This window comes from Panthera leo, chromosome C1 (assembly GCF_018350215.1).
Source record: "Panthera leo isolate Ple1 chromosome C1, P.leo_Ple1_pat1.1, whole genome shotgun sequence".
NCBI lineage: Eukaryota > Metazoa > Chordata > Mammalia > Carnivora > Felidae > Panthera > Panthera leo.
The window spans coordinates 125,616,605-125,642,912 of record NC_056686.1 but is presented as its reverse complement, the minus strand read 5'-3'; the positions used below and the strand labels follow the sequence as shown (position 1 = coordinate 125,642,912).

General features: G+C 38.0%; 2 protein-coding genes and 1 long non-coding RNA gene across 14 annotated transcripts in view; 1 reads left to right on the top strand and 2 right to left on the bottom strand.

The window, feature by feature from the left end:
• Nucleotides 1-6,505, bottom strand: part of CCNT2 (cyclin T2) — a 41,464-nt gene extending 34,959 nt beyond the window's left edge. For 3 of the 7 annotated variants that reach the window (XR_006205414.1, XM_042948520.1, XM_042948522.1), the window contains exons 1-2: nucleotides 6,325-6,505; nucleotides 5,439-5,520 (exon numbers count right to left, since the gene is read on the bottom strand). Coding sequence is in view for 4 of the 7 variants with exons in the window: in XM_042948520.1 (XP_042804454.1) it covers nucleotides 5,439-5,520; nucleotides 6,325-6,482 (240 nt within the window). In the remaining 3 variants the exon portion in view is untranslated. Of the gene's footprint in view, nucleotides 1-3,478; nucleotides 3,506-5,438; nucleotides 5,521-6,324 lie in introns of those variants that run through there. The other 4 variants (XM_042948519.1, XM_042948521.1, XM_042948523.1 and 1 more) reach the window with 3 other exon arrangements.
• A 134-nt stretch (nucleotides 6,506-6,639) lies between these two features.
• Nucleotides 6,640-26,308, top strand: part of LOC122225838 — a 65,065-nt gene continuing 45,396 nt past the window's right edge. For 2 of the 5 annotated variants that reach the window (XR_006205418.1, XR_006205419.1), the window contains exons 1-2: nucleotides 6,805-7,335; nucleotides 15,355-15,447. This is a non-coding gene — a long non-coding RNA (uncharacterized LOC122225838). Of the gene's footprint in view, nucleotides 6,775-6,804; nucleotides 7,336-15,354; nucleotides 15,448-26,308 lie in introns of those variants that run through there. The other 3 variants (XR_006205417.1, XR_006205416.1, XR_006205415.1) reach the window with 3 other exon arrangements.
• ACMSD (aminocarboxymuconate semialdehyde decarboxylase) overlaps nucleotides 16,195-26,308 on the bottom strand; it is a 55,257-nt gene continuing 45,143 nt past the window's right edge. For both annotated transcript variants that reach the window (XM_042948531.1, XM_042948532.1), the window contains 2 exons: nucleotides 20,873-20,971; nucleotides 16,195-16,422 (listed from right to left, as the gene is read on the bottom strand). In XM_042948531.1, coding sequence (XP_042804465.1) covers nucleotides 16,360-16,422; nucleotides 20,873-20,971 — 162 coding nt within the window. In that variant the 3' untranslated portion in view covers nucleotides 16,195-16,359. The remainder of the gene's footprint in view (nucleotides 16,423-20,872; nucleotides 20,972-26,308) is intronic.

Here is a 26,308-nt window from a genome sequence, read left to right as displayed (position 1 = left end):
TTTCTTGGGTTACAAGGTTGTTTGCCTTTCAGCTATTCATTTGTTTGGTGGTTTTATGTTTGTGTTTTATTTTCTAATAAAAAGAAAAACCTACTTCAACTTCAACGCATAATATAGTTATGCTATAGCAATAAAGGACACCAAATAGATGGAGTACAAAAGGATGTGAATAGGACCCAAAGAGTAAGATAGAGACAGAAATTAAGAAGTACAAGAGTGGAGTTATCTTGGGAATGCTTCATGAAGAGTTGAAACTTCACCTGTTTTAAAACCTGACAGATCACATTCACATGAAAAGTGAAGAGACTGCACCATCTGGAAAAAGAAGGATGCGCAATGCATAAATGCTAAGTCTAAAAGGGCTAAAAGGGGAATTTGGGGCCTAATTCAAAAGAAGACTTTATTGGATTTTGTCCAATTGATGTAAGCAGATCAAAATCTGAGAAAATATTTTCACTATTTACTTGTCTACTGATCATCTCTTTAAAAAATACCAGTTTCAGGGGTGCCTGGGTGGCTCAGTCGGCTGGGCATCCGACTTTGGCTAAGGTCATGATCTCACATTTTGTGGGTTCGAGCCCTGTGTCTGGCTCTGTGCTAACACCTCAGAGCCTGGAGCCTACTTCAGATTCTGTGTCTCCCTCTCTCCCTGCCCCTCCCCTGCTCGCGCTCTGTGTCTCCCTCTATCAAAAATAAATAAACATTAAGAAAAAAAAATTTTTTTTTAAATAAAAGAAAACACTAGCTTCAATACTCTGCCCAATTTCTTAAATACACTAGGGTCAGACAAAAGTGAGAACAGTATGGGATTAGGCAAGGAATTTAGGTTCAAATGCCTATCATATAATGGCTGCTTTGATTTTGGACAAGTCAGTAACTGTATCTGTTTCTTCAGGAAGATAATACTTTAGCATCTGTGCAACTGATAGCTGAAAAGTAAACTTAGAAATCATCTAGTCTAATAATCTCAAATTTACAACCCAGGAAACATGTGCTTGGTTAGTATCACTCTGAACAGAAAAGATACAAAATACTTCCATTACCCAGAAAGTTCTACTGGACAGCACTGCAGTATTTCCCAGTAGTATTAATGGATTCTGAACATAGAATTATTCTTGGATTAACAGCTTTATTAAATTAAAAAGCAGTTGGTGCCATCTTAAAAATTACTTCCCCAGGAGTAGCCACACCTAAACCCAACTAGGACCAGTCCAATTCTATATGCTCTCACACAGCAGCTGTGTCACATCTAAGAACTGGGAAACCAAAACAAACCCCTTTTTTTGTGCTGAAAAAGATACATATATATAGGCTTTCACAAGCAAAAAGTATTTCTGAAAGGGCACACAAGAACTGTTAACAGAAAATGTTTCAGGGCAGTGGGCTTACTCAAGCTGAAGAGAGGTTTATCATATTCCCTTTCTACCTTTTTCATTTACCATATACCTGTATTAGTTTTTAAAAATAAAAGAAAGCATTTAAAATGTTGTCACTGGGGAGAGGACATACACAGAGAAAAATGTATAAGGAGTCATTCAACAGACCTGTGAGCAACAAGATTTGATCCATTTTATTGACAAATAGCTGCTACATTTATCTACTCTATGTGACATACTGGAGACACAACAGTGACTAAAGCCAAGAAAGGAAGGAAACAAATAAAACTCTGTCCTTACATTGTTTACCTTCTAGCCTGAATGGATGTGTTGGGGGATATTTTTACATTTAACTGCATCTACGTTACTATGTTTGAGAGAAATTTAGGGCTTTCACGGTAAAAATATAAACAAAAGCCTTGAACTAACCAATTCCCCCAAAATGTTTTCTTTCACAAAATGCAAGTGTATGACAATGTCATCAGTAATTTGAATATAAAAAAGCAGTTAGTGTAAACTGGATAAAACCTACTTTTAAAAAAGTCTTAAATAAATTTCTATTGCAAAGACTGTAATTAATAATTATAATGGCAGAATGCTATATTATTAAAGAACAGAGACTGTGGGCACTTCTCTAGATGTATACAAGAATAGCTTTCCTCATTTAAGTCTTTACAGGGGATGAAAGGAATGCAAAAAGAACATCTGCAAATTTCCAAATGACATCTACTAATCAAAAGTCAACTAAGATTATAAACATTGTGAACAAAAAGTGGTAATCAAATTTTATCACAAGCAAAAATACAAGTTCACTTAAGGTGTACAGCTAACTTAGATGTATAAAATGAAATGTAGATATGACATAGATGATGCAATCTTAGAAATCATTACAGTCATGGGGCACCTGGGTGGCTCAGTCGGTCAAGCGTCCGACTTCAGCTCAGGTCATGATCTCACAGTTCGTGAGTTCCAGCCCTGCATCAGGCTCTGTGCTAACAGCTTGGAGCCTGGAGCCTGCTTCAGATTCTGTGTCTCCCTCCTCTCTCTGCCCCTCCCCAGCTTGCTCTCTGTCTCTCTCTAAAAAACAACAACAACAAAAATTTAAAAAGAAAAAAGAAATCATTATAGTCATGCCTTAAAATCATCAGTCCTAAATACCATCCTTAACTGTATACTCTTGGGACCTTAGCAGAAATATAATACATTAAATAAAAACTACAATACATTTAAATCTGGCATATTGGATACAGCTCCGACTGCTGCAGCTCAAAAACAGAGGCAATAAAACTAAGTAAAGAGATTTAAATGACCATGGATTTGGAGAACAGACGTATGAAAACAGACCATGACCATCAAAAATACAGAGAGAACAGTGTATTCTCCACAATCTCATCTTAAGACAATTCATTAGAATATAAGAAACAAATGCATCATAAACTTGACTAACAAAATTAATGAACAGAGTTTCTAAGAGAAACTGAATCAATATTTATTCTAAGGTTGATACTGGAGAGGATGTTCTCCCACAGTATAGAACTTGGAGATACTGTTGGCGCCAGGGCTTTTCTACTTCACCAGATTTATCTTGAGCTTCACGTTGTAAGGCCATTCTTTAATTTCTAACCCCAATTACATAAACCTTACTGCATCCAGTGGGCAAAGGGTAGACTTATCTAATTAGGTTACATATAGAAGTCACTTAGTGTGGACAGTGATCCAACCCTCCAAGAGAAATTGACAATAAAACTCAAAGATAGTTTCTGGGTCACCAACACATGTCCACACTGACTTTATTCTCAAACACAACAGCGCTTAAATTTTAGGGGAGATATTACTTTTAAATTAGCCGCTGTGGGAAAATACAATAAATCCACATAAACATTAAACATATTTTGATATAATTAATGCATATATTATGAAACTAGGTAAAGTTTGTAACTATCATCTCAAAATTTAAGCTTGTTAGGGTTTAATTTACTGACTGGTGTTCCGTTTGTGGTGAAACTCATGCTTTTTCTAAGTTTACTATGACATTCCATTATAACCCTATAAGAAAAATTTTCCCAATGATGTGGGGGAGTATGAATTTAAAAGTGACTCACATTCAATTTGAGACCACCCCCTTCACCCTAAAAGAATAGGGAAAAAAAAAGATAAAAGAGTGAGGCTGTGCAATTGATGCAAGAGCACCAATACAAATATTAAAACCACTTTTGATAAAATAGCAAAGGTAAAAAAGACAACAGTTAGATATGAAGGGTGCAATGTTACTTTTTAAAATAGAAATTAACATCAGATTTCAGATTTCAATTATCCTGCTAATAACAATTTAATGTAAAATGCTGAAGTTTACCTTCATACATATATGGCATTAAGTGGGGTAATAAAAATAATACTTTGGCTTTTTAATGAATGATGGCATTTAAGTAAATTAGGGAAAGAATGCAAGTGACCCAGGCTTCACCATTTAATTTAAAGGTCAAGCTGTGAATTTTGGCTGTAAGCAAGATACCTGTTTTAAAGCACACCAACCAGGCCATAGAGACAAATTATGAAAGAGGGAGGGTTCAAAAAGAGAAGTATAGTCTTGTGGTGAGATAATTACTAGAAGTAGAAAAGTAAGCCTGATTCAGCAAATGAGACCTCTGTAGCCACATAAAGAATTTCCAGAACTATTTTGACTTGTGATTTCTACCAGCATTTTCCAAGGCTACTTAAGGAAAGCCACATTTGTATTAGTATTCATTAGTTTACGACTGCCTTTGGAGCCAATTTAATAAAAATGTAATTCTCTCGATCTAAATTGTTATTGCCAAAGAGGCTTCCTCTCTCTTCCATAACACTATCACTGACCTAAGTTCTGTGCACAAGAAATAACTAGGAAAATGGAAATAGAATAAGACTCATGTAGATTTAAAAGAGAAAGAGAAGCAAAGGAGCCTGCGGGAGACCAAAATGTATACAAACACATATACTGTTCAAACAAGATAAACCTCTGTGACAATCAGATAAACCAAATCACTTATGATCAGAAGAGATTACAACAGGAATCAATCTAAGCTATGAAGCTGTTCCTTCCAAATAGAAAAAAGAAAATATTTTATGGACCTTTTCAAAGACTGTTTTCTTAGCAAAAAGGTCCTAATAACAATCTACCAATAGCATAGTCTTCCACAGTCTATTTTTTCTACACACGCCTTTCAGAATAACATTCTAAAAATAGCTGTGATAAAAAGAGCAAAAAATATAGTGAGAATTACGACAAGGTTAAGTATGTTTAAACAATATGCAACTTTCTGTTAACAGATGCAACACAGTATGCAAGTTACTCTGAAAAAAAGACCAAACTCACACCTTTCACAAATTAAAATAAAATTTTCAACTAAACAGCATTACTCGACTTTTCAAGATTTACAGGTTGCAGGTTACATTCTTTAGTACTGGAGAATAAGTTTTACTTCAAAACTAATTATACACACCTCTGCCATTTTGTTTGAAGGAAAATTTGACGTTTAGGTCACCAAAAACTTAAGGAGACAACAAATACTGCGATAAATAGGAATGCTGACACCATAAGAAATTACTGTTAGCAAATCAAATGTTTCTGCTAAACATTTAATTTTCAAAGGATCATTTCAAAAGAATGTTTGAATTAAATTAAGCCCAATTCACAATATTTGAAACAATGAATCCAATACAATTAAGATGTACAACAGAATGACTAGGCCAAATTACACTGTACATTACTATTTAAAATTATTCAAATGTTAACTATAAAATTTAAATGAATACCGATGTCATAACTGTTAGAGTAAATGTTTCTTATTTACCTTTTATCTCAAAAACCTGGCAAAGCCTAACAAAGTGCCCAGCAGCTTGTCATCACAAATTAAAAAACTAGAAACATTTTGCATTTCAACCAAAACGTTTATCACACGGTTTACATTCGCTGTTACCTTAGAACACTAAATCAAAAGTGAAATCCACGACCAACTTTTTTATGCGTATCGATTTACTTCAAAATTTGGTTATGGTAGAAACAAGCTATAAGATAGTACTTACATTTCTACTGAATTTGGTGAAAGAATGGTGCATATAAAACCTGTGCATATAAACAATCGCAGTGTTTATTGTAAGCTGAGAGCTGGAACGTAACATTTAGGAAATAGCCGAGAAAAACAGGACCTAATTTCCAAAACAATTTTGATGGAAAATTCCCCACCTACGGTATTTTTCCAATGCTTACAGTTCACTCAAAACGAACCCCAAAACTATACACATAAAACAAAACCCCGCAGGGTGGTGGTGATGGTAGGCTCGACGCCAACTATAATAAGTGCTGAGCATTTCACTCCAATATTGCTATTAAGCCAGCCCGGGAAGGATTTATCAATGGCTACGACTCACTAAACTCAGCATCAGACAGTTGAAATGCGCGCGCGCACATCCATACAAAACCACGCCAAGAACATAAAGACCTCCAGTGAGCTCCCAAGGTATGAGACCCGCCATCAAACCAGCGAGGAACGCGGGGAGAAGCTGCGGAGAAGACTTCACGCCTTTCAGCATCGGTAACCCTTCTACTTCTCGGCCCCTTCTCCGACGAGAAGTGGAAATAGCTGCCTCTTTTCTGCGATAATCCCTAAAATTCCCCCCTGGCCTCGGCGGCCTTCCCATCCCCCGCCGCCACCACGCGCGGCCCCAAACAGATTACACAACGCAGTCTCCTAGCCCGCATTCCAGGACTCCTCTCCTCCCCTCCTTCACTGGCCGGTTTCGGCCTCCCGAGCCCAAGCCCGCCTTCCCTTACGGCGCGGGCGAGTCTCAGCGAAGGCCGAGGCGGCGGCGCCATGTTTGCGGGGCACCAGGCCCGGAGAACAGGCGACCGGGAGAATAGTGAGGGGGGACAGGGCGTGAGCGGCGGAGGGCCAAGAACAGGAAAGGATACACATTGAGACGTTGTCCCATGTCCTGGATGAGGTTGGCCGCCTGCTGGCGGTATGAGAGCTCTTTATCCGCCTCCATTCCGCAGCGGCGGCTCGGCGTGTTCTCCAGCTGTTCCCGAGTAAAGAACCAGCGAGAAGAAGCTCCACGGCCCGACGCCATGACACTTCCTCCTCCGCCCGCTCCCTCACCCACCCCCCTCCCCTCCCGGCTCGCGGACTCCCCGCCAAGGCCGCGCGACCCCGCCCCAGTCCGCTCGCCGTAGAACACGCACCGCCCCTTTTTACTCTTGTCGCTGCCCGTGCGCGTGCGCGGGGCCGCCCTGCCGCCTCGCCCTAGTCTTTTGCTTTCTTTTTCCTGCCCCGGGCCTCGCTCTTACGCACGGGACCACAATGCCCCGCGCCGCTTGTCATTTGGAGGCGCCTGGAGGTGGGGGTCTGCTCGGAAGGAAAAGGTCGGCGCGAGGGACGCTGGGTCTAGGATTGGCTGGGTGAAGGGGCGGGGAGGAGAGGAGGGAAGGGGCTGGCTAGAGGTCGCGTAGAGAGGGAAGCGGGCGGGCGGTTGTGCCGTGAGGCCTGGGCGTGGACTTTGAAGTCCCGGTGGCGTCTCGGGCTGGGAGTCTGGTGGCGTTTGAAAGGGAGAAAAGCCGTACCCTTCTCCAGCCGCACGCCGCAACTTCCACTTTCCTCGTTTTGGTCTGCGCAGTCTCGTAGGCATTTCCCCGAGTTGGAAAAGTGTCCACGACGGAAAGCCTCTGCTTTCGGGCGGCTCTGCGGAGGACGCACCTGGGAAGAGTGCATGAGTAACAGCGCTCCACCTGTGTGTTGTGCTTGAGTGCTTTTTTTTCCCCTCTTTGTTGTCCACAGCCACTTAGGCCGTGGGGTTTATTTTTGTGATTTCTGGGCCAAAAGGTATCCAGTTAGAAAGTGTAAGAGCTTTTTTAAACGAGATTTCGGTAGCGTGTTTTTAAACCACGCTGTGATTGAAAACAAAGTAAAAGGAGAAACAGTACAAGGTAAAATTTTTGCTTAGTGGTTAAGACTAACACCACATGTATCAATTGATTAATCTCTTCCGCCTTTGTAAGCGACTACTGCAGTAGAGTTTCTTTCCGCGAGTAGATAGGTCTCAGACTCTGAGCCATTGTATATTGGCCTGTGAATAAAATGTATCTTCTAAATTGTAACTATTTGGGGGCACCTGGGTGGCCCAGTCTTTGAGCATTGGGCTCTTGATTTCAGCTCAGGTCATGATCCTGAGGTACTTGTGATGGAGCCTCACCTTGGGCTCTGTGCTGACAGTGTAGAGCCTGCTTGGGATTTTCTCACTCCCTCTGCCTCCTCCCCACTCGCGTGTGCTCTCTTGCTCCCATAAATAAATAAATAACTTTATTTGGCAAAGACTACATAGAACAGGCAGAAGTATTTCTAAAAAGCAAGCGATAATGCTTTTAAGTGAGTTTCTTATTAATGCTCCCAGCCTTTGTCCTCGTTTGGGGGCTTAGCCTATGTGCAGTGTATTGCCGTATTTTGGCTTTGGCTGTATCGGTTACATATTCAATATAGAGCTATTGATTTGGTTGCAGTAGGCAGTTTGTAACAGTTGTCTGCGTAACTTTATCTCTTACCTACATTGCTTGCTTCACATCTGTCCCTGCTTAGAGAAGTTCTGGGATAGATTGATTTAAAGCACCATTTATAAGGTGCTTACCCCCAACACTCGTTATGATACAAACTCAAACTAAGAATATAAGAGAACTTCTCAACTTGTTGAAGAAAATTTGTAAAAACCCTCCTGTTAGTATCATAATTAATGGTGAGAAACTAGAAGCTTTCCTACTGAGGCAAAGATGTCCCCTCTCATCACACCTTTCAAAATTGTACTGGAAATCCTTGCTAATACAGTAAGAAAGGTAAGTAAAAACTGAACAGATTGAGAAGGAAAAAAAATATGTTGAGGGATAGCATACTTTTTTGTAGGAAATTTCAAAGTATTGAAAAAAAATGGAACAAGTGATTATTGCAAGATTTTAAGATACACAGTTATTACCCAGGAGTCATTTGCTTTCCTATATACCAGCAATGTCCAATTGGTATTTGAAATTTAAAGCACAATACCATTTATAAAAATTAATAGGTATGAATCTAAAATATGTTACAGGATCTATGTGTAGAACTGCAAAACTCTAAGGCAATCAAAGAAGATATAAAAAGAAGAATATTTTGGGTTTATGGATTGGAAGACACTATCATTTGATGTCAATTCTTCCCAACTTGATCTATAGATTCAGCGCAATCTCAATAAAAATTTTAGCAAGTTATTTTGTAGATATCAACACATTGATTCTGCAGTTTATACAGAAAGGCAAAAGACTGTCCAAAACCAGCACAATCTGAAGAAGTTGGACGGACGCTACCTGATCTCAAAGCTACAGTAAGACAGCATATATTGGCAAAAGAATAGATCAATGAAACAGGATAGGGAACCCAGAAATAGACCCACAAAAATGGTCAACTGATTTTTGAAAAAGGAGCAAAAGCAATATAATTGAGAAAGGATAGTCTTTTCAACAAATGATGCTAGAAAAACTGGATATTCATATGCAAAAAAAAGCTACACACAGACCTCACACTGTTCACAATAATTAATTCTAAATAGATCATATCCCTAAATGTAAAATGCAAAACTATAAAGCTTCTAGAAGATGGCACAAGAGAAGACTAGGTGACCTTTTTTTTTTTTTGTTTGGCAGTTGTTTTCACATAAAACACCAAAAGCATGATCCATGAAAGAAAAGATTAAGTTGGATTTCACTAGAATTAAAGACCTTTGCTCTGCAAATGACCCTGCAAAGGAAATAAAAATATGAAAAAATCTGCAAACACGTGTCTGATAAAATACTTATATCCAAAATATAAAAGAACTCTTAGAATTCAACAGTAAGACATCCCAATTTTTAAAAAATTGAAACATAATTAACATATATCAGTTTTAGCCATAGAACATGTAGATTCAACAATTCTATACATTACTCAATGCTCACTGCAATAAGTTTTTTTATCTGTTACTGTATGTTATTGCAATATTATTCACTGTATTTCCTATGCTGTACTCTATCTCACTGACTTATTTTATAACTGGAAAATTGTATCTCTTAATCCCCTTTATATATTTCACCCATCCCCCTACCAACCTCCCCTCTGGAAACCACCAGTTTGTTCTCTGTATTTAAGAGTTTTGTTTGTTTTTTTAGATTCCAAATATGAGTGAAATTGTATTTGTCTTAGTCTATTTCACTTAGCAAAACACCCTTTATGTCCATCTCTGTTGTTGCAAATGGCAAGGTCTCACTCTTTTTCATGGCTGAGTAATATATCATTGTGTGTGTGTGCACACACACACACTTGATGTCTTTATTCATCCATAGACGTGTGATTGGATTGCTTCCATATCTTGGCTATTGTAAATAATGCTGCAATTAACATAGGGGTGCATGTATCTTTTCAAATTAGTGTTTTCATTTTCTTTGGGTAAATACCTAGTAGTGGAACTACTAGATCATGGGGTACTTTTATTTTTAACTTTTTAAAAATGTTTTATTTATTTTTGAGAGAGAGAGAGAGCATGGACAGGGGAGGGAGCAGAGAGAGAGGGAGACACAGACTCTGAAACAGGCTCCAGGTTCTGAGTGTCAGCAAGGAGCCCGACGCGAGGCTCTAACTCACAAACTGTGAGGTCATAACCTGAGCTGAAGTCGCATGCTTACCAACTCAGCCACCCAGGTGCCCCATCTAACTTTTTTTTTTTTTTTTTTAATTTTTTTTTTCAACGTTTTTTTATTTATTTTTGGGACAGAGAGAGACATAGCATGAACGGGGATGGGGCAGAGAGAGAGGGAGACACAGAATCGGAAACAGGCTCCAGTCTCCAAGCCATCAGCCCAGAGCCTGACGCGGGGCTCGAACTCACGACCGCGAGATCGTGACCTGGCTGAAGTCGGACGCTTAACCGACTGCACCACCCAGGCGCCCCTTTTTTTTTTTTTTAAGTTTAGCTTGAGAGAGAGGGTGCATGCCAGAGAGCAGGGGAGGGGCAGAGAGAGAGCGAGAGAGAGAGTCTACCAAGCAGGCTCCTCACTGTCAGCATGGAGCCCTGAAGGTCTCGAACTCACAAACTATGAGATCATGACCTGAGCCAAAATCAAGAGTCGGATGCTCAAATGACTGAGCCACCCAGGCACCCTATATTTTTAGCTTTTTTAAAAAATTTTATTTTTAATTTTTTTAAATTTATGTCCAAATTAGCATACAGTGCAACAATGATTTCAGCAGTAGATTCCTTAGTGCCCCTTACCCATTTAGCCCATCCCCCCCCCACAACCCCTCCAGTAACCCTCAGTTTGTTCTCCATATTTATGAGTCTCTTCTGTTTTGTCCCCCTCCCTGTTTTTATATTATTTTTGTTTCCCTTATTTTCATCTTTCTTGTGTCTTAAAGTCCTCATATGAGTGAAGTCATATGATTTTTGTCTTTCTCTAATTTCACTTAGCATAATACCCTCCAGTTCCATCCACATAGTTACAAATGGCAAGATTTCATTCTTTTTGATTGCCGAGTAACACTCCATTTTATGTATATACCACATCTTCTTTATCCATTCATCTATCGATGGACATTTGGGCTCTTTCCATACTTTGGCTATTGTTGATAGTGCGGCTATAAACATGGGGGTGCATGTGTCCCTTTGAAACAGCACACCTGTATCCCTTGGATAAATGCCTAGTGGTGCAATTTCTGGGTCGTAGGGTAGTTCTGTTTTTAGTTTTTTGGGGAACTGCCATACTGTTTTCCAGAGTGGCTGCACCAGCTTGCATTCCCGTATTTTTAGCTTTTTGAGGAACCTCCGTACCATTTTCCACAGTGGCTGTACCAGTTTACATGCCCACCAATACTACATAAGGGTACCTTTTTCTCCACATCCTCACCAACACTTGTTCTTTTTTTTTTTTTAAATTATTTTTTATTTTTAGAGAGAGCACATGTGCAAGGAGGGGAGAGGCAGAGAAAGGGAGAGAGAATCCTAAGCAGGCTCTTTGCTGATAGTGCAGAACCTAATGCGGAGCTTGATCTCATGAACCGTGAGATCATGACCTGAGATGAAATAAAAAGTTGGATGCAACAGAGCCATCCAGACACCCCTATTTCTTGTGGTTTTAATATTAGCCATTATGACAGGTATGAGTTGATGTCTCATTGTGGCTTTGGTTTGCATTTTCTTGATGATTAGTGATGTTGAGCATCTTTTCATGTGTCTGTTGGCCATCTGTCTTTTTTGGAAAAATGACTATTTAGGTCCTTTGCCCATTTTTAATTTTTTTTTAATGTTTTTATTTATTCTCGAGACAGAGACAGAGCATGAGCAGGGGAGGGGCAGAGAGAGAGGGAGACACAGAATCTGAAGCAGGCTCCAAGCTCTCAGCTGTCAACACAGAGCCCAATGCGGGGCTTGAACTCACGGACTGTGAGATCATGACTTGAGCTGAAGTCGGACACTTAACTGACTGAGCCATCCAGGAGCCCCTTAGCATTTAAAAAAATTTTTTTAATGTTTTTTCCTTTGCCTATTTTTAATTGGAATTTTATTATTATTATTATATTATTATTATTATTGGTGTAAACTTGTATAAGTTTTTCATTTATTTTGGATATTAACCCCTTATTGGATATATCATTTGCAAATATCTTCATTTTGTTTTTTTGGTGGTTTCCTTCACAATGCAAAAGCTTTTTATTTTGATGTGGTCCCAGTAGTTTATTTTTGCTTTTGTTTCCTCTACCTGAGAAGACATACATACAAAGATGTTGCTGAGATTGATGTCCAAGAGATTAGTGCCTATATTTTCTTCTAGGAGTTTTATGATCTCAGATCTTGAATCCAGTTTGAGTTCACTTTTGTGTCTGGTGTGAGAAAGTTGTCCACTTTCATTCTTTGGCATGTAGCTGTCCAGTTTCCCCAGAACTGTTTATTGAAGAGATTGTCTTTTCCTCATTGTATATTTTTGCCTCATGCCTTGTAAGCATGAGTTTATTTCTGGGTTCTATTCTGTTCCATTGATCTATGTGTCCATTTTTTATACTGTTTTGATTACTACAGCTTTGTAGTGTATCTTGAAATTTGGGATTGTGATACCTCCAGCAAGTTCGGCTGCCCATTGCTTGAAAAGCCATTACTCAAGAGCAAATTTTTTCGTTTGTTTTTTAAAAGTTTATTGATTTATTTTGAGAGAGAGAGAGCGCATGTGCATGACCAGGGGAGGAGCAGAGAGAGAGAGAGGGAGAGAGAATCTCAAGCACGCTCCCCACTGTCAATGCAGCTCTGGTCATAGGGATGGATCCCATGAACTGTGAGATCATTACCTGAGCTGAAATCAAGAGTTGGACACTCAACTGATTGAGCCACTCAGGTGCCACTCAAGAGACAAATTTTGATTAGAAAGGAATTTGAGCTTTAATCTGAAGGCTGGCAACCTGAGGAGAAGGTGAACTCTTGTCCAAAAGCTGACTCCGAGGGGCCTCTGGGTGGCTCAGTTGGTTAAGTGTCCAACTTTGGCTCAGGTCATCATCTCGTGGTCAGTGAGATCGAGCCCTGAGTTGGGCTCTGTGTTGACAGTGTGGAGCCTGCTTGGGATTCTCTGTCTTCCTCTCTCTGCCCCTCCCCCACTCACACTCTATCTCTCCCTCTCAAAATTAATGAATAAATCTTTATTTTATTTTTTAAATGTTTATTTTTTGAGAGCGTGCACATGCAAGAGATAGAGATAGATAGAGTGAGTGGGGGAGGGGCAGAGAGAAAATCTGAAGCAGGCTCCCTGCTCTGAGCTGTCAGCACAGAGCCTGACACAAGGACCACAAACCATGAGATCGTGACTTAACCAACTGAGCCACCCAAGCACCCCACTAAATAAAACTTTAAATTAAAAAAAAACAAAACAAAAGCCAACTCTGAGGTTTCTGCCTGGAGCAGGAGTTTTTAAAGAGGTTTAGGGTGGTTAATCAGCAAACAGAGTGCAGTGGCCTGCAACCTTTCTTGATTATATGAAGACTTGATGCCTGCTACAAAAGTTATCTCAGTGTTTGTGGGTTGTGCAACAGAGTCTGGTTCTTGTTTCATGATATGCAGTAGTACTCTGTTCTTTCTGCAGAGAAGGGCTGGGTTTATAGATAACAATGAAAGGTCAGTAAAATCATTTGTGTGGCCTAAAAAAAGAAAAACATTTTGCTAAAAAAATTTTAGTCTAATGAGAAAGCCAAGGTGGCTTCAAACAGAATTGCTGGCTTCTGTGACCTGGGAAAGTTCTGGTCCTTATTCCTCAAGATCAGTGGTCTGCAAATCTCAAAGAAAGTAAATTAGTTCTGTTACAGATCAAGGGACTCAGGTCAGCAAGTAAGGAATGTTTTATCTTGAGGCAAGTTAACACATAAGATCATCTGGAGTGCTGTTACCTTTGATAGGGATTGCATTAAATCTATAGATTGCTTTGGGTAGTATGCACATTTTAACAATGTTGATTCTTGGACTCTATCAGTATGTAATAGCTTTCCTTTTGTTTGTGTCAGTGTTTTATAGTTTTCACAGTGCAGGTCTTTTACCTCTTGGTTAAGTTTATTCTTGGATATTTTATTTTTTATCAGTTTCTAATAGTTTTTTGGTGGAGTCTTTAGGGTTTTCTATATATAAGATCTGCAGATAGTGAGTTTTACTTCTTCCTTACCAATTTGCATGGCTTTTACTTCTTTTTGTTGTCTGAGCTGTGGCTAGGACTTTGAGGACTATGTTGAATAAAAGTAGTGAGAGTGGGTATCCTCTTGATACTGACCTTAGAGGAAATGCTTTCAGTTTTTCACCATTGAGTATGATGTTGGTTGTGGGTTTTTCATATATGGCTCTTACTAGGTTGAGGTATGTTTCCTCTAAACCCACTTTGTTGAGACGAAAACATCCCACTTTTAAACTGGGTAAAAGATCTGAACCCACATCTCACAAAGAAGATATACAGATGGCAAATAAGCATATGAAAAGATTTTCAACATTTTTATGTCATAAGGGTGTTCTTAGTAGTAGTTTATCACTGCAAAAGAGTGGAAGCATGACTGTCCTTGAATTGAATTGCAATGTAATACTGTTCAGCTAGTAAAAGGAAGAAGGCATCCAAGTGTTGAAAGGGAAACAAAACAAAACTGTCAACTAAGAATGCCTGGCAAAGTTGTCCTTCAGAATTGAAAGATAAAGAATTTTCTGGACAAAGACAATCTCAAGGAGCTCCTCACCACTAGACTGGCCTTACGCGAAATGTTAAAGGGACTTCTTTAAGCTGAAATTAAAGGGTACTAATTAGTAACAAGAAAACATATGAAAATATAAATCTCACTGATAAAGGTAAGTATGTAGTAAAAATCATAATAATCTAATGTTGCAAAGGTGTTGGGTTAATCACTTCTAAATCTTGTGTGAAGGTTAAAAGAAAAGCATTATTAACTGTAACTATAATAATTTGTTAATGGATACATAAGATGAAAAGATGTAAACTGTGGTATGAAAGACATAAAACGTGGGGGCTGAGTTTAATTGTAGAGCTTTAGAATGCATCCAAACTCATCAACGAAGATAGACTGTTATAAAAAGAAGGCAGCTTAAATGTGGAATGGTCACCAAGGTATTTAGTAGAAAAAACAAGCAAGATGCCACTGTCTGGGTAAAATGAACAAAGGAATCTGCACATGTAAGTACTTGTATTGTCCTAGATGATCTCTGCAAGAATATCCAAAAAAACAGTTAAAATGGGTTCCTTTTAGGATAGGTTGAATTTGATCTTTTTGAACTCTTCTAATATATTCATGTATTGACTTTTCAAAAAAACTTAAAAATTACATGCCAATACTGAACTCTTGGCTTTCTGAACTAATGGAAGGGAAAAGAACTATGAATGAATACAAGGCAAGAGGGTAATTTTGAAAAAATTATATTTGGTTTTTAGAATTCAGCCAGAGGTACATGAACCACAGATGTTTATCACCCCTCCAAGACCAAGTTCATTTTCAGCAGCCCAGATGAGACCACCATAAATGAAGTAAGTAGAATAAGGCTACCCTGGTATCATCACTCTGCTCAATCTCCATAACTAGCTTTACACATTTTGCTCAGTATTTTAAATTAAAAGAGCTTCTGGTAAAGGTAAATTATAGACTGGAACTGTTTTCCAGAATAGGTAAGTTCTCATTCAGTTTGAAACCCCTGTTCTTATAGTTTTGCCCCTTTGTCTATTTCCCATCCTCCAACTCTGAACAAGCCTTTCTATCCTTAGAGACTCAGCCCAACTTCTGTGCAGATCTGCTCCAGTTTGAATCCAAATGAATTTTTCTTAATGAAACTTCTATAACTCCTAATATATTGCTTAGTAATTATTCCATGAACATGTGTCTTGCCTCTTTAATTGGACTATAAACTCTCTACGGATTATGGGATATATTATATATATATGTATGTATGTATGTATATATGTGTATATATGTATGTATGTATATGTGTGTGTGTGTGTACATATCACTTATTTTTTTGGACTCTAAAGCATTCCCAGTCCAGTCGTGGACCAATGGAAGGTGTTAAAAGTGAATGAAAACAGGTTATTTGGGCCCCATTCACATATACTTGCTCAAAGTGGAGAACCTACCTCAGCCCTCCAGGATGAGTCTGGTTTTGGTCTTTCTCCATATAAATCATGAATGACATTTGGTTTTTATTTCTGCCATTAATTTAAAAAGCGCTGGGAAAATCATTTTTGATTTGCACATGAAATAATATATTGCTTTTCAGAATGAAAACAAATTCTGTGACTCATTTTTGTTATGAATAATTTAGAACATTTGTGTATATCCTATTTCTGGATAAAATAGTTCAAAATAAGATTTTAGTAATGCATGTGTGATACATATTTAAAAACAAAAATATCTTCTTGAATGTTTGTCTTTGTAGTAAATGCAAGTCATTCAAATTGTTTTCTCTCAAGACCCAAAAATGCTAGGGCATTGCCAGCTTTGAGTCTATCCTGCAAAAGAAAAAAAAGTTTTATTTTATTTTATTTTGTTTTGTTTTTTGGGGGGGGGGGGGACAGAGAGAGAGAGAGAGAGAGAGAGAGAGAGAGAGAGAATCTTAAGCAGTCTCCACACTCAGCCAGAAGCCCAGTGTGGGCCTCAATCCCATGACCCTGGGATCATGACCTGTGCTGAAGTCAAGAGTGGGATGCTCAACCAACTGAGCCACCCAGGTGCCCCAAGGTTTTTTTTTTAAGCATTATTTAATGGTTGTTTTAAAATACTTATTGAGTGTCTTTATCAGGTTTTTAAAAGATGAATTTCCCAATGTGAGAGAAAAATATTAGCAAGTTAAACAATGAATCTCTTGACCCCTGTTTTGCCCCACTATTTGAAATCTGTTTCAAACTTGGTCATGGGAACAAAGGAGAATTATAAGGGGGGAGAGCTCTCTTAGGAAAAAACGCCTTTCTTTGGAAACCTCTGCAGGACCCTCTAGTGGGTTTCAAGGACTATTTAGAGGCAAATACAGTTGACCCTTGAACAACAGGAGTTTGAACTGTGTAAGTTCACTTACATTTGGATTTTTTTTGAATAAATATATTGGAAAAATTTTTTGAGATTTGTGACAATTTGGAAAAACTCGCAAACTGTGTAACCTAAAAGTACTGAAAAGTTTTTTAAAAAGTTAGGTGTTATTGTAACATTACGGTGTATAATACATGTAATATACAAAATATGTGTTAATTGACTGTGTTATTGGTAAGGCTTGTGGTCAACAGCAGGCTATTTGTAGTTAAGCTTTTGGGGGGTCAAATGTTATACATGAATTTTGATGTAGGAGTTAGCATCCCTAACTCAGTGTTGTTCAAAGGTCAACTGCATAGAGAAAAGGTACACTGTAGGTCTGTGGGACAGGAGAGCTGGAAACAGTGCCCAGAAATCTTGTAGCCATCCTCCAGTTTCTAGGCATATGTGTTATCCCTTCACATGGCCCTGAATAAAAGGTAAGCTCTTTTGGTACAAGAAAAGTGACAGATGAAGCACCTCAGAATATGGTACAAGTATGTATATTTATAGATTTCAGATGAGAAAAGGACTCTGAAATTTTTCTTCACTTTCTTCCCAGTTATAGACTAGGTCAGCTCCACAAAGAAACTCCTGTGACTTAAGGGGTAACTTTTGTGATACCCTAATTGATATACGTCCAGCTTGCAAAGGGCAGGCAAGAATGGAAGGAAATGTATGGAGTTGTGTAACATTTGTGGATATTAATGCATTTCAGTGTATCTTAACGGCTTCAGGGTTCTCAAACAGCCTTGGAGAGTGGGTGATTTGAGCAGGGACCTCTTATTCAGGGTTCTTCCTTGATCCACACTTGGACCATTCCCTCTAAAGAAAGCTTTTAGAAGTGACTCTTGCTGCTCTGAGAAACTATGTGCTTTACCTTTACAAATAGGTTGGGACCAACTACCGTTTGAAGAAGATACATTTTGGCGTGTTGGATTTGGGATTGGGTCCATGTGCTATAATCCAATGGTTAATATTGCCTTTGGTAAATCACCCAGCATCCAAATCTTGTTTTCCTCCTCTGCATCTGCATACTGGAATGCAACTACCTGTCTACCTCCCAGTGTTGTTATGGTCATCAAATGGGTTTATTTATTTCATTTAAAAAATGTTTTAGTGAGATTTACCTTCATATGGCTCAAAATTAGAAAGATACAAAATGGACGCTTCCTTTCACTACTGCCACCCAACCAGTACTTTTTCTTCCCAGAGTTATTAGTTTCTTGTCTGTTTTTCCCAAAGGTATTTATGCATATATAAGCAAATACTTGTATTTAGGTATATAGGTTTTTTCATAAATGGTTAGTATATTATACACAAATGGAAGTACACTATATGTGTTGTTTTGTACCTTGCTTTTTAAACTTAATATATCTTGGAAATTGATTTTTAATTTTTTTTATACATTCCATTGTATGGATATATTATTGTTTATTCCCCTATAGATTCTTTTCAGTCTTTTATTATAAACAGTGTTACAGTGAGCAGTCTTTTAAGGAATGTCATGAATTTGTGACAGTGTAAAATTTTCATGCAAGAGTTTTTAAAAACTTTGACCTTAAAAGTCATAAGCATGGGGGCGCCTGGGTGGCTCAGTTGGTTAAGTGACTGACTCTTGATTTTGGCTTAGGTCATGATCTTGAACCCATGGTGGGTTCCATGCTAACAGTGCAGAGCCTGCTTGAGATTCTCTCCACTCTGTCTGCCCCTACCCCTGCTCATACTTTCTCTCTCAAAATAAATAAAGAAATATTAAAAAACATCATAGCACATAAAATTAAAAAACTAGAGGTATAAAATAATAGTAGTTATTATTCCATTAAAGTTTTGTAAGTTCTTTTTTTTTTTTTTTTTTTTTTTTTTTAACTTTTTTTGAGAGAGAGAGAGAGCACAAGCAGGGGAGAGGCAGAGAGAGAAGGAGACAGAATCCCACACAGTCTCCACACTGTCAGTGCAGAGCCAGGTGTGGGGCTTGAACCCACGAACTGTGAGATCTTGACCTGAGCCAAAATCAAGAGTCAGATGCTTAACCGATTGAGCCACCCAGGCGCCCCTCCATTAAAGTTTTAATCGGGATACTTAGGATAATTTGATTTCAGTTTAATTTTGGTTACCTTTATAGAAAGTTTTTCATTTTCAATGTTTGTTGCAAAAAGAAAAATAAAAAAAAAAACCCTTACTACATACAGCTTCCTACTTTGTTTATTTATTTATTTATTTATTTATTTTTTTATTTTTTTAATTTTTTTTTTTTTTTAACGTTTATTTATTTTTGAGACAGAGACAGAGCATGAACAGGGGAGGAGCAGAGAGAGAGGGAGACACAGAATCTGAAACAGGCTTCAGGCTCTGAGCTGTCAGCACAGAGCCCGACGCGGAGCTCGAACTCACTGACCGTGAGATCATGACCTGAGCCGAAGTCGGATGCCTAACCGACCAAGCCACCCAGGCGCCCCTGTTTATTTATTTTTAAGCTAACTTAAATGTTTATTCTGAGAGAGAGAGTGGATGTGCCTGAGTCGGGGAGGGGCAGAGAGAGAGGGAGAGCGAGAATCCCAAGCAGGCTCCACGCTGTCAGCATAGAGCCCAATGTGGGGCTCAGACCCACCAAGCGCGAGATCATGAGCTAAGCTAAAATCAAGAGTTAGACACTTAGCCAACTGAGCCACCTAGGCACCGTGCTTCCTACTTTAAATAAGTGAATATTTAACAATCCAAGACTTTCAGTGCTTTACGACGGGTAAGTGGCAAAGGGGAGACTTTCTGTAGAAAGCAGTCTGAAGTTTCCTAGTTAATAATTGTCCCTATGTCTTCATCTTTGGCCACCCTTGACCCCAGTTGTGATTAATGGTGAGGCCCTTAGGAAGAACTTGTTCTGTTGAGGGGTAGGGGTGAGGAAGGGAAGAGGATGACAAAGGAGAGGGGATCTGGGGACACAGCGTCTCATTATAAACTCATCTGACTTCATAAGCCTAAAGGGCAGAATAGGCAGTGGCAGCATTATAGCACATTTTAGTATCATTTACCCACCCTAAAAGTCAAATGCCGAAAGAAGAAAATTGTTACTTGAGAGTTCTGGTTCTTTGAGTTCTGTTAATCAAGACTTTAGTCTTAAGATCCAAATAATGGGAATCATTACAATTTTTGAGATTGGTAGATTTGTTACAGAAATATTAAAGGAAAAACTTAGGCATTTTTCTTATTCATCTAACATGTAAACATAAATGTGTTATTGTGATACGCTTCTTGACAGTTTTCTTTCTCTGCTTTATGAATTTAGTTGTACTAGGTTGGCTTTCAGCTTTTTAAAAAAGTAGTTAAAAAAATTTGAATTCCAGTTAGTTAACGTACACTGTTGTATTAGTTTCAGGTGTATAATATAGCGGTTCAGTAGTTTTTACTTGGTCCTCATCAAGATGTTGTACTGTTAATCCCTTTTACGTGTTTTACTCATCCCCCAACCTACCTCACTGTGGTAACCATCTGTTTGTTCTCTATAGTTAAGAGTCTGTTTTTTGGTTTCTTTTTTTTCTGCTTTGTTCATTTGTTTTGTTTCTTAAATTCCATATATGACTAAATGGTGTTTGTCTTTGACTCATTTCATTTAGCGTTATACTCTAACTCCATCCATGTTATTGCAAAAGGCAAGATTTCATTCTTTTTTTATGGCTGAGTAATATATATGTGTGTGTGTGTGTGTACACACACACACATATATAAACCACATCTTCCTTTGCTCTTTAACAGTTTTGCTATTTCCAATAACAGTTCTAGGAATATTAGGTGTAATATTTCCCTTGTTCTTTGTTGTCACGTATCAAAGTACATACTCTGAAACCAAAGAATTAGAGCAGAAAAACTCAGGGAAAAGACCATGAAGTAAACGGCATATACCTTTGTTTCTGCATCAAATTCTTCTATGGACTCTATTAATTTTCCAGGTTCCAGCTCCCCTAGTGGAAAGGGGTAATCAGTTCCCAAAATGACTTTATCCTGAAAAAAAATTTTATATAGAGCATCAAAGAACCTCCTCTAAATACAATTATATTAACATATTACAAGCACTCCTATGATAAAATAACAAATTCCTTCCAGTTAATAGAAACAAACTGATCTAAAATGTTAAAGATTTAATGAATTCAAAATGTATTCTGACATTTTCTCCAGCAGGTGTCGCTATTGGGTTTCTTAAAGTTGCAAATCAACCCCCATCCTCCCTTCTTTTTTTTTTTTTTTTTTTTAAATTTTTTTTTTAACGTTTTATTTATTTTTGAGACAGAGAGAGAGCATGAACGGGGGAGGGGCAGAGAGAGAGGGAGACACAGAATCGGAAGCAGGCTCCAGGCTCTGAGCCATCAGCCCAGAGCCTGACGCGGGGCTCGAACTCACGGACCGCGAGATCGTGACCTGAGCTGAAGTCGGACGCTTAACTGACTGAGCCACCCAGGCGCCCCCCCCATCCTCCCTTCTTAAAATAACTGAATATATAATTCTCAAATATAAGAAGCAAGTATTTATTCAATAAAGCATGCTGATATCTTTAGACAAAATAAGGGTTCTGTATTCCTTAGAATGACATGTTGCAATTGATCCTATATATATATATATATATATATACATATATATATATATATATATATATATATATATATATGTATATATATATATATATACACACACATATATATATATATATATATCCCATATGTATATATTTTAAAGACTTTATTTTTAAGTAATCTGTACACTCATTGTGGGGCTTGAACTCACAACCCTGAGACCAAGAGTTGCATGCTCCATGGACAGAACTAGCCAGGCACTCCTGGTCCCATGATTTTTGAAAACATGCTAGAGTTGGAAGGGAGAAAATAAAAAACAACTGGATAAAAAGTAAAGACAAACAAAAACCAATCCCCAAATAATTCCTATCTCTATAAACTGAACCAGTCTGTTTTTTTTTGTTTTTTTTTTTTTAATGATGTAGCTTGAATCTCTATTTGATACTTTGTACAACAAAGTACAAAGGCTTGTCCATCTACAAATATATAAAGTGGTATGTCAAGCAATGTGTTAGAATCTAGATTATCCTGGCCAACAAACAGAAACGTTCTCTGTCTTCAGAGAACTTGTAATTCGGTAAAAAAGAGTGACATTAAATCAATAATGGAAATCTATTAAAATAAAATAAGAAAAACACATTTTCAACCAGAAATTTTACTTCTAGAAATGTGTAGGGCGCCTGGGTGGCTCAGTCGGTTAAGCGTCCGACTTCGGCTCAGGTCACGATCTCACGGTCCGTGAGTTCGAGCCCCGCGTCGGGCTCTGGACTGACGGCTCAGAGCCTGGAGCCTGCTTCTGATTCTGTGTCTCCCTCTCTCTCTGCCCCTCCCCCGTACATGCTCTGTTTCTCTCTGTCTCAAAAATAAATAAAAACGTTAAAAAATTTTTTTTTTTAAAAATAAAAAAAAAAAAGACATGTGTTCCACTAATACACTTGTAATGGAAATATATATGAGAAAATTAATTGCAACATTATTTGTAGCATCAAAAGACTAGCAAACTAAATTATAGCATATCTAAGAAATAAAGAGGAATGAGGAATACTTACCTATGTTGAAATGGAATAATCACTGAGTTATATTGTAAGGTAGAATGATGTTGAAGTTAAATTGTAAAGAGAAAAAAGTCTAGGACAATGTATCTGCTATGCTCATATTTCTGTTTTTAATAAGGAATATATAGATACGCAAATGAATGTTTGTATGTATGCAGTCTATTTAAGGAATTGTACCCAAGAAACAAGTAACATTAGTTGCCTCTGGAAAAGAACATTAGGATTTGGGGATGGAGGAGATCCCTTCTCCCCCTTTTGGAATGTAATTAGCTTAATACAAATATACCTTTTAAAAATATATAATTCAGTGGGTTTTAATATATTTTTGTATTTGTGTAATCATTTCCATCATCTAATTCCAGAACATTTTTATCATACCAAAGTTAATCCCATACCTGTTAACAGGCACTTCCCATTCCCTCTTTCTTCCCTTCCTAGGGTAAACTAATTTACCCTAGGAATTGCCTGCTCTGGACATTTTATGTAAACAGAACAATGTATTATGTTGCCATCTTTTGTTTAGTGTACTGTTTTCAAGGTCATCCATGTTGTAGCCTAAATCAATACTTCTTTCCTTTTTATGTGGAATAATATTCCATTGTATAGATGTACCATGTTTTATTTATCTGCTTACCAGATAATGGACATTGGGTTGTTTCTACTTTTTGGCTATTATGATAATGCTGCTCTGAATACTTTTTTAAAAAATTTTTATTTATTTTGAAAGTGGGAGAAAGCATGAGTGGAGGAGGGGCAGAAAGCGAGCAGGTGAGAGAGAATTCCAAGCAGGCTCTGTGCTGTCTGCAGATTTCATGACTGTGAGATCATGACCTGAATAGAAATCAAGAGCCAGATGCTTAACTGGCTGAACCACCCAGGCACCCCTCCTCTGAACATTTTTGTGCAAGTTTTTACATCAACATGCTTTCATTTCTCCTAGATATACACTTATCAGTGGGGTTGCTGGGTCATGTGGTAAGTCCATGTTTAACATTTTGAGGAGCTACTTTTCACAGTGGATGCAGCATTCTGCATTCTAACCAGGAATGTCTGAGGATTCTAATTTCTCCAAGTCCTCATCAACACTTGCTATTGTCTGTCTTTTTAATTATAGCCATCATAGATATAAAATAATATCTCACTGTGGTTTTAATTTACATTTCTCTAATGAATAATTATCTTGAACATCTTTTCATGTGTTAATTGGCCATTTTATGTCATTGGAGAGATATCTATTCAGAACATTGTGTCTATTCAAGCCCATTTATTTTTTATAGTTGAGTTGTAAGAGTTTTAAAATACTTTCTGGGGGCGCCTGGGTGGCTCAGTCGGTTGAGCGTCCGACTTCGGCTCAGGTCACGATCTCGCGGTCCGTGAGTTCGAGCCCGGCGTCGGGCTCTGGGCTGATGGCTCAGAGCCTGGAGCCTGCTTCCGATTCTGTGTCTCCCTCTCTCTCTGCCCCTCCCCCGTTCATGCTCTGTCTCTCTCTGTCCCAAAAATAAATAAACGTTAAAAAAAAATTTGTTTAAAAAAAAATAAATAAAATACTTTCTGAATGTTAGAGGTTTATCAGATATATATCTACAGATATTTTGTTCATTCTGTGGGTTATCTTTTCATTTTACTAGAAGTATATATGAAGTACAAAAGTTTTTCATTTTGATGAAGTCTAATTTATCTAAAAACTTTGGTTCCTTATGCTTTTGGTGTCATATTTAAGAAACTATTGCCTAATCCAAGGTCACAAAGATTTACAACTATATTTTCTTCTAAGTGTTTGTAGTTTTCCTTTGTCCATTTAGGTCTCTGATCTATTGGGGTTCATTTTTATGTGGGGTATAAATAAGCGGTACAACTTAATTTTTATTTTTTTGCATGTGGATACCCAGTTATTTTCCTGCTATAAGTTGAAAAGACTATTCTTTCCTCATTTAATTCCATTGGCACCTCTGTTCTAAATCAGTTGATCTTTATGTCTGCCCTATGCTAGTACTACACAGTTTTGACTACTGTAGCTGTGTAAAAAGTTGTGAAATTAGAAGTGTGAGTCCTTCAACTTTGTTCTTTTTACATTGGTTTTGTCTATTTTGGGTCTGTTGCTTTTATATATGAATTTTAGGATCAGCTTGTCAATTCTGCAACAGAAAAAAAAGGCACCTGGATTTTTGATAGGGATTGCATTGAATCTGTAGGTCAATATGGGGACTATTGCCATTTCACAGTATGGAGTTTTCCAATCAGTGAACATGAGATGTCTTTCTTTTAAGTTTTTATTTAAATTCCAGTTAGTTAACATACAGTGTAATATTAGTTTCAGGTGTCCAGTATAGTGATTTAACATTTCTATGCATCACCCACTGCTCATCACAAGTTCACTCTTTAATGAACATAGGATGGCTTTTCATATTTTTTTAATGTTTATTTATTTTTGAGAGAGAGAGAGAAGAGAGAGAGAGAGTGAGTGAGCAGAGGAGAGGCAAAGAGAGAGGGAGACACAGAATCTGAAGCAGGCTCCAGGCTCTGAGCTGTCAGCACAGAACCAGATGTGGGGTTCAAACTCACGAACTGCGAGATCATGACATGAGCCAAAGTCAGTCGCTTAACTGACTGAGCCACCCAGGCACCCTGGAATGTCTTTTCATTTATGTAGGTCTTTGATTTTCTTTAGCAGTGTTTTATAGTTTAGTGCCCAAGTCTTGCACTTCTTTAGTTGGATTTATTCCTACGTATTTCATTCTTTTGAATGCTATTATAGATGAGATTTATAATATGGATTATTTTTATGGATTTTTCATTGCTAGTATATAGAAATATGATTAAGTTTTATATATTTATTTTGTTACCTACAGTCTTGCTGAATCTGTTTATTAGCCCTCATGGTTTATTTGTAGATTCTTTAGAATTTTCTTTTTTTTTTTAAATTTTTTAATGTTTATTTATTTTGGAGAGAGAGAGACAGAGTGTGAGTCGGGAAGGGGCAGAGAGAGAGAGAGAGAGAGAGAGATGGAGACAAAGAACCAGAAGCAGGCTCCAGGCTCCACGCTGTCAGCACAGAGCCTGACCCGGGACTCAAACTCACCAGCCATGAGATCACCATGATCTCATGATCATGGCCTGAACCAAAGTCAAATGCTCAACTGACTGAGCCACCCAGGTGCCCCCATTTCTTTTTTTAATTTTGTAATAATTTATTTATTTTGGGGGAGAGAGAGAGAGACAGTGTGTGAGCAGGGGAAGGGCAGAGAGAGAGCATAGGATTTTCTATGTATAAGGTCATGTCATCTGAAATATTTATGCTTCTTCCCTCCCAATCTGGATGCCTTTTATTTATTTTCCTTCCCTAATTTCCCTGGCCAGAGTCTCCAGTGCATCGTTAAATAGAAATGGTGAGAGCAGAACCTTTCAGTTCACCATTAAGTGTGTTAATGTTAGTTGCGGATATTTAATAGATGCTCTTTATCAGGTTGAGGAAGCTCTCTTCTTCTAGTTGTTGAGTGTTTTTATCATTCAAGGCTGTTGGATCTTGTTTAGTACTTTTCCTGCGTCTATTGAGATGATTTTGTAGTTTTTGTTCTTTATTCTATTAATATGCTATTGATTGGTGTGTGTGTGTGTCTGTCTGTCTGTTGAAAAACCTTGTGTTCCTGGGATAAATCCCAGTAGGTCATAGTGTATAATTCTTTTTATCTGTTGCTAGATTGAGTTTAATAAATATC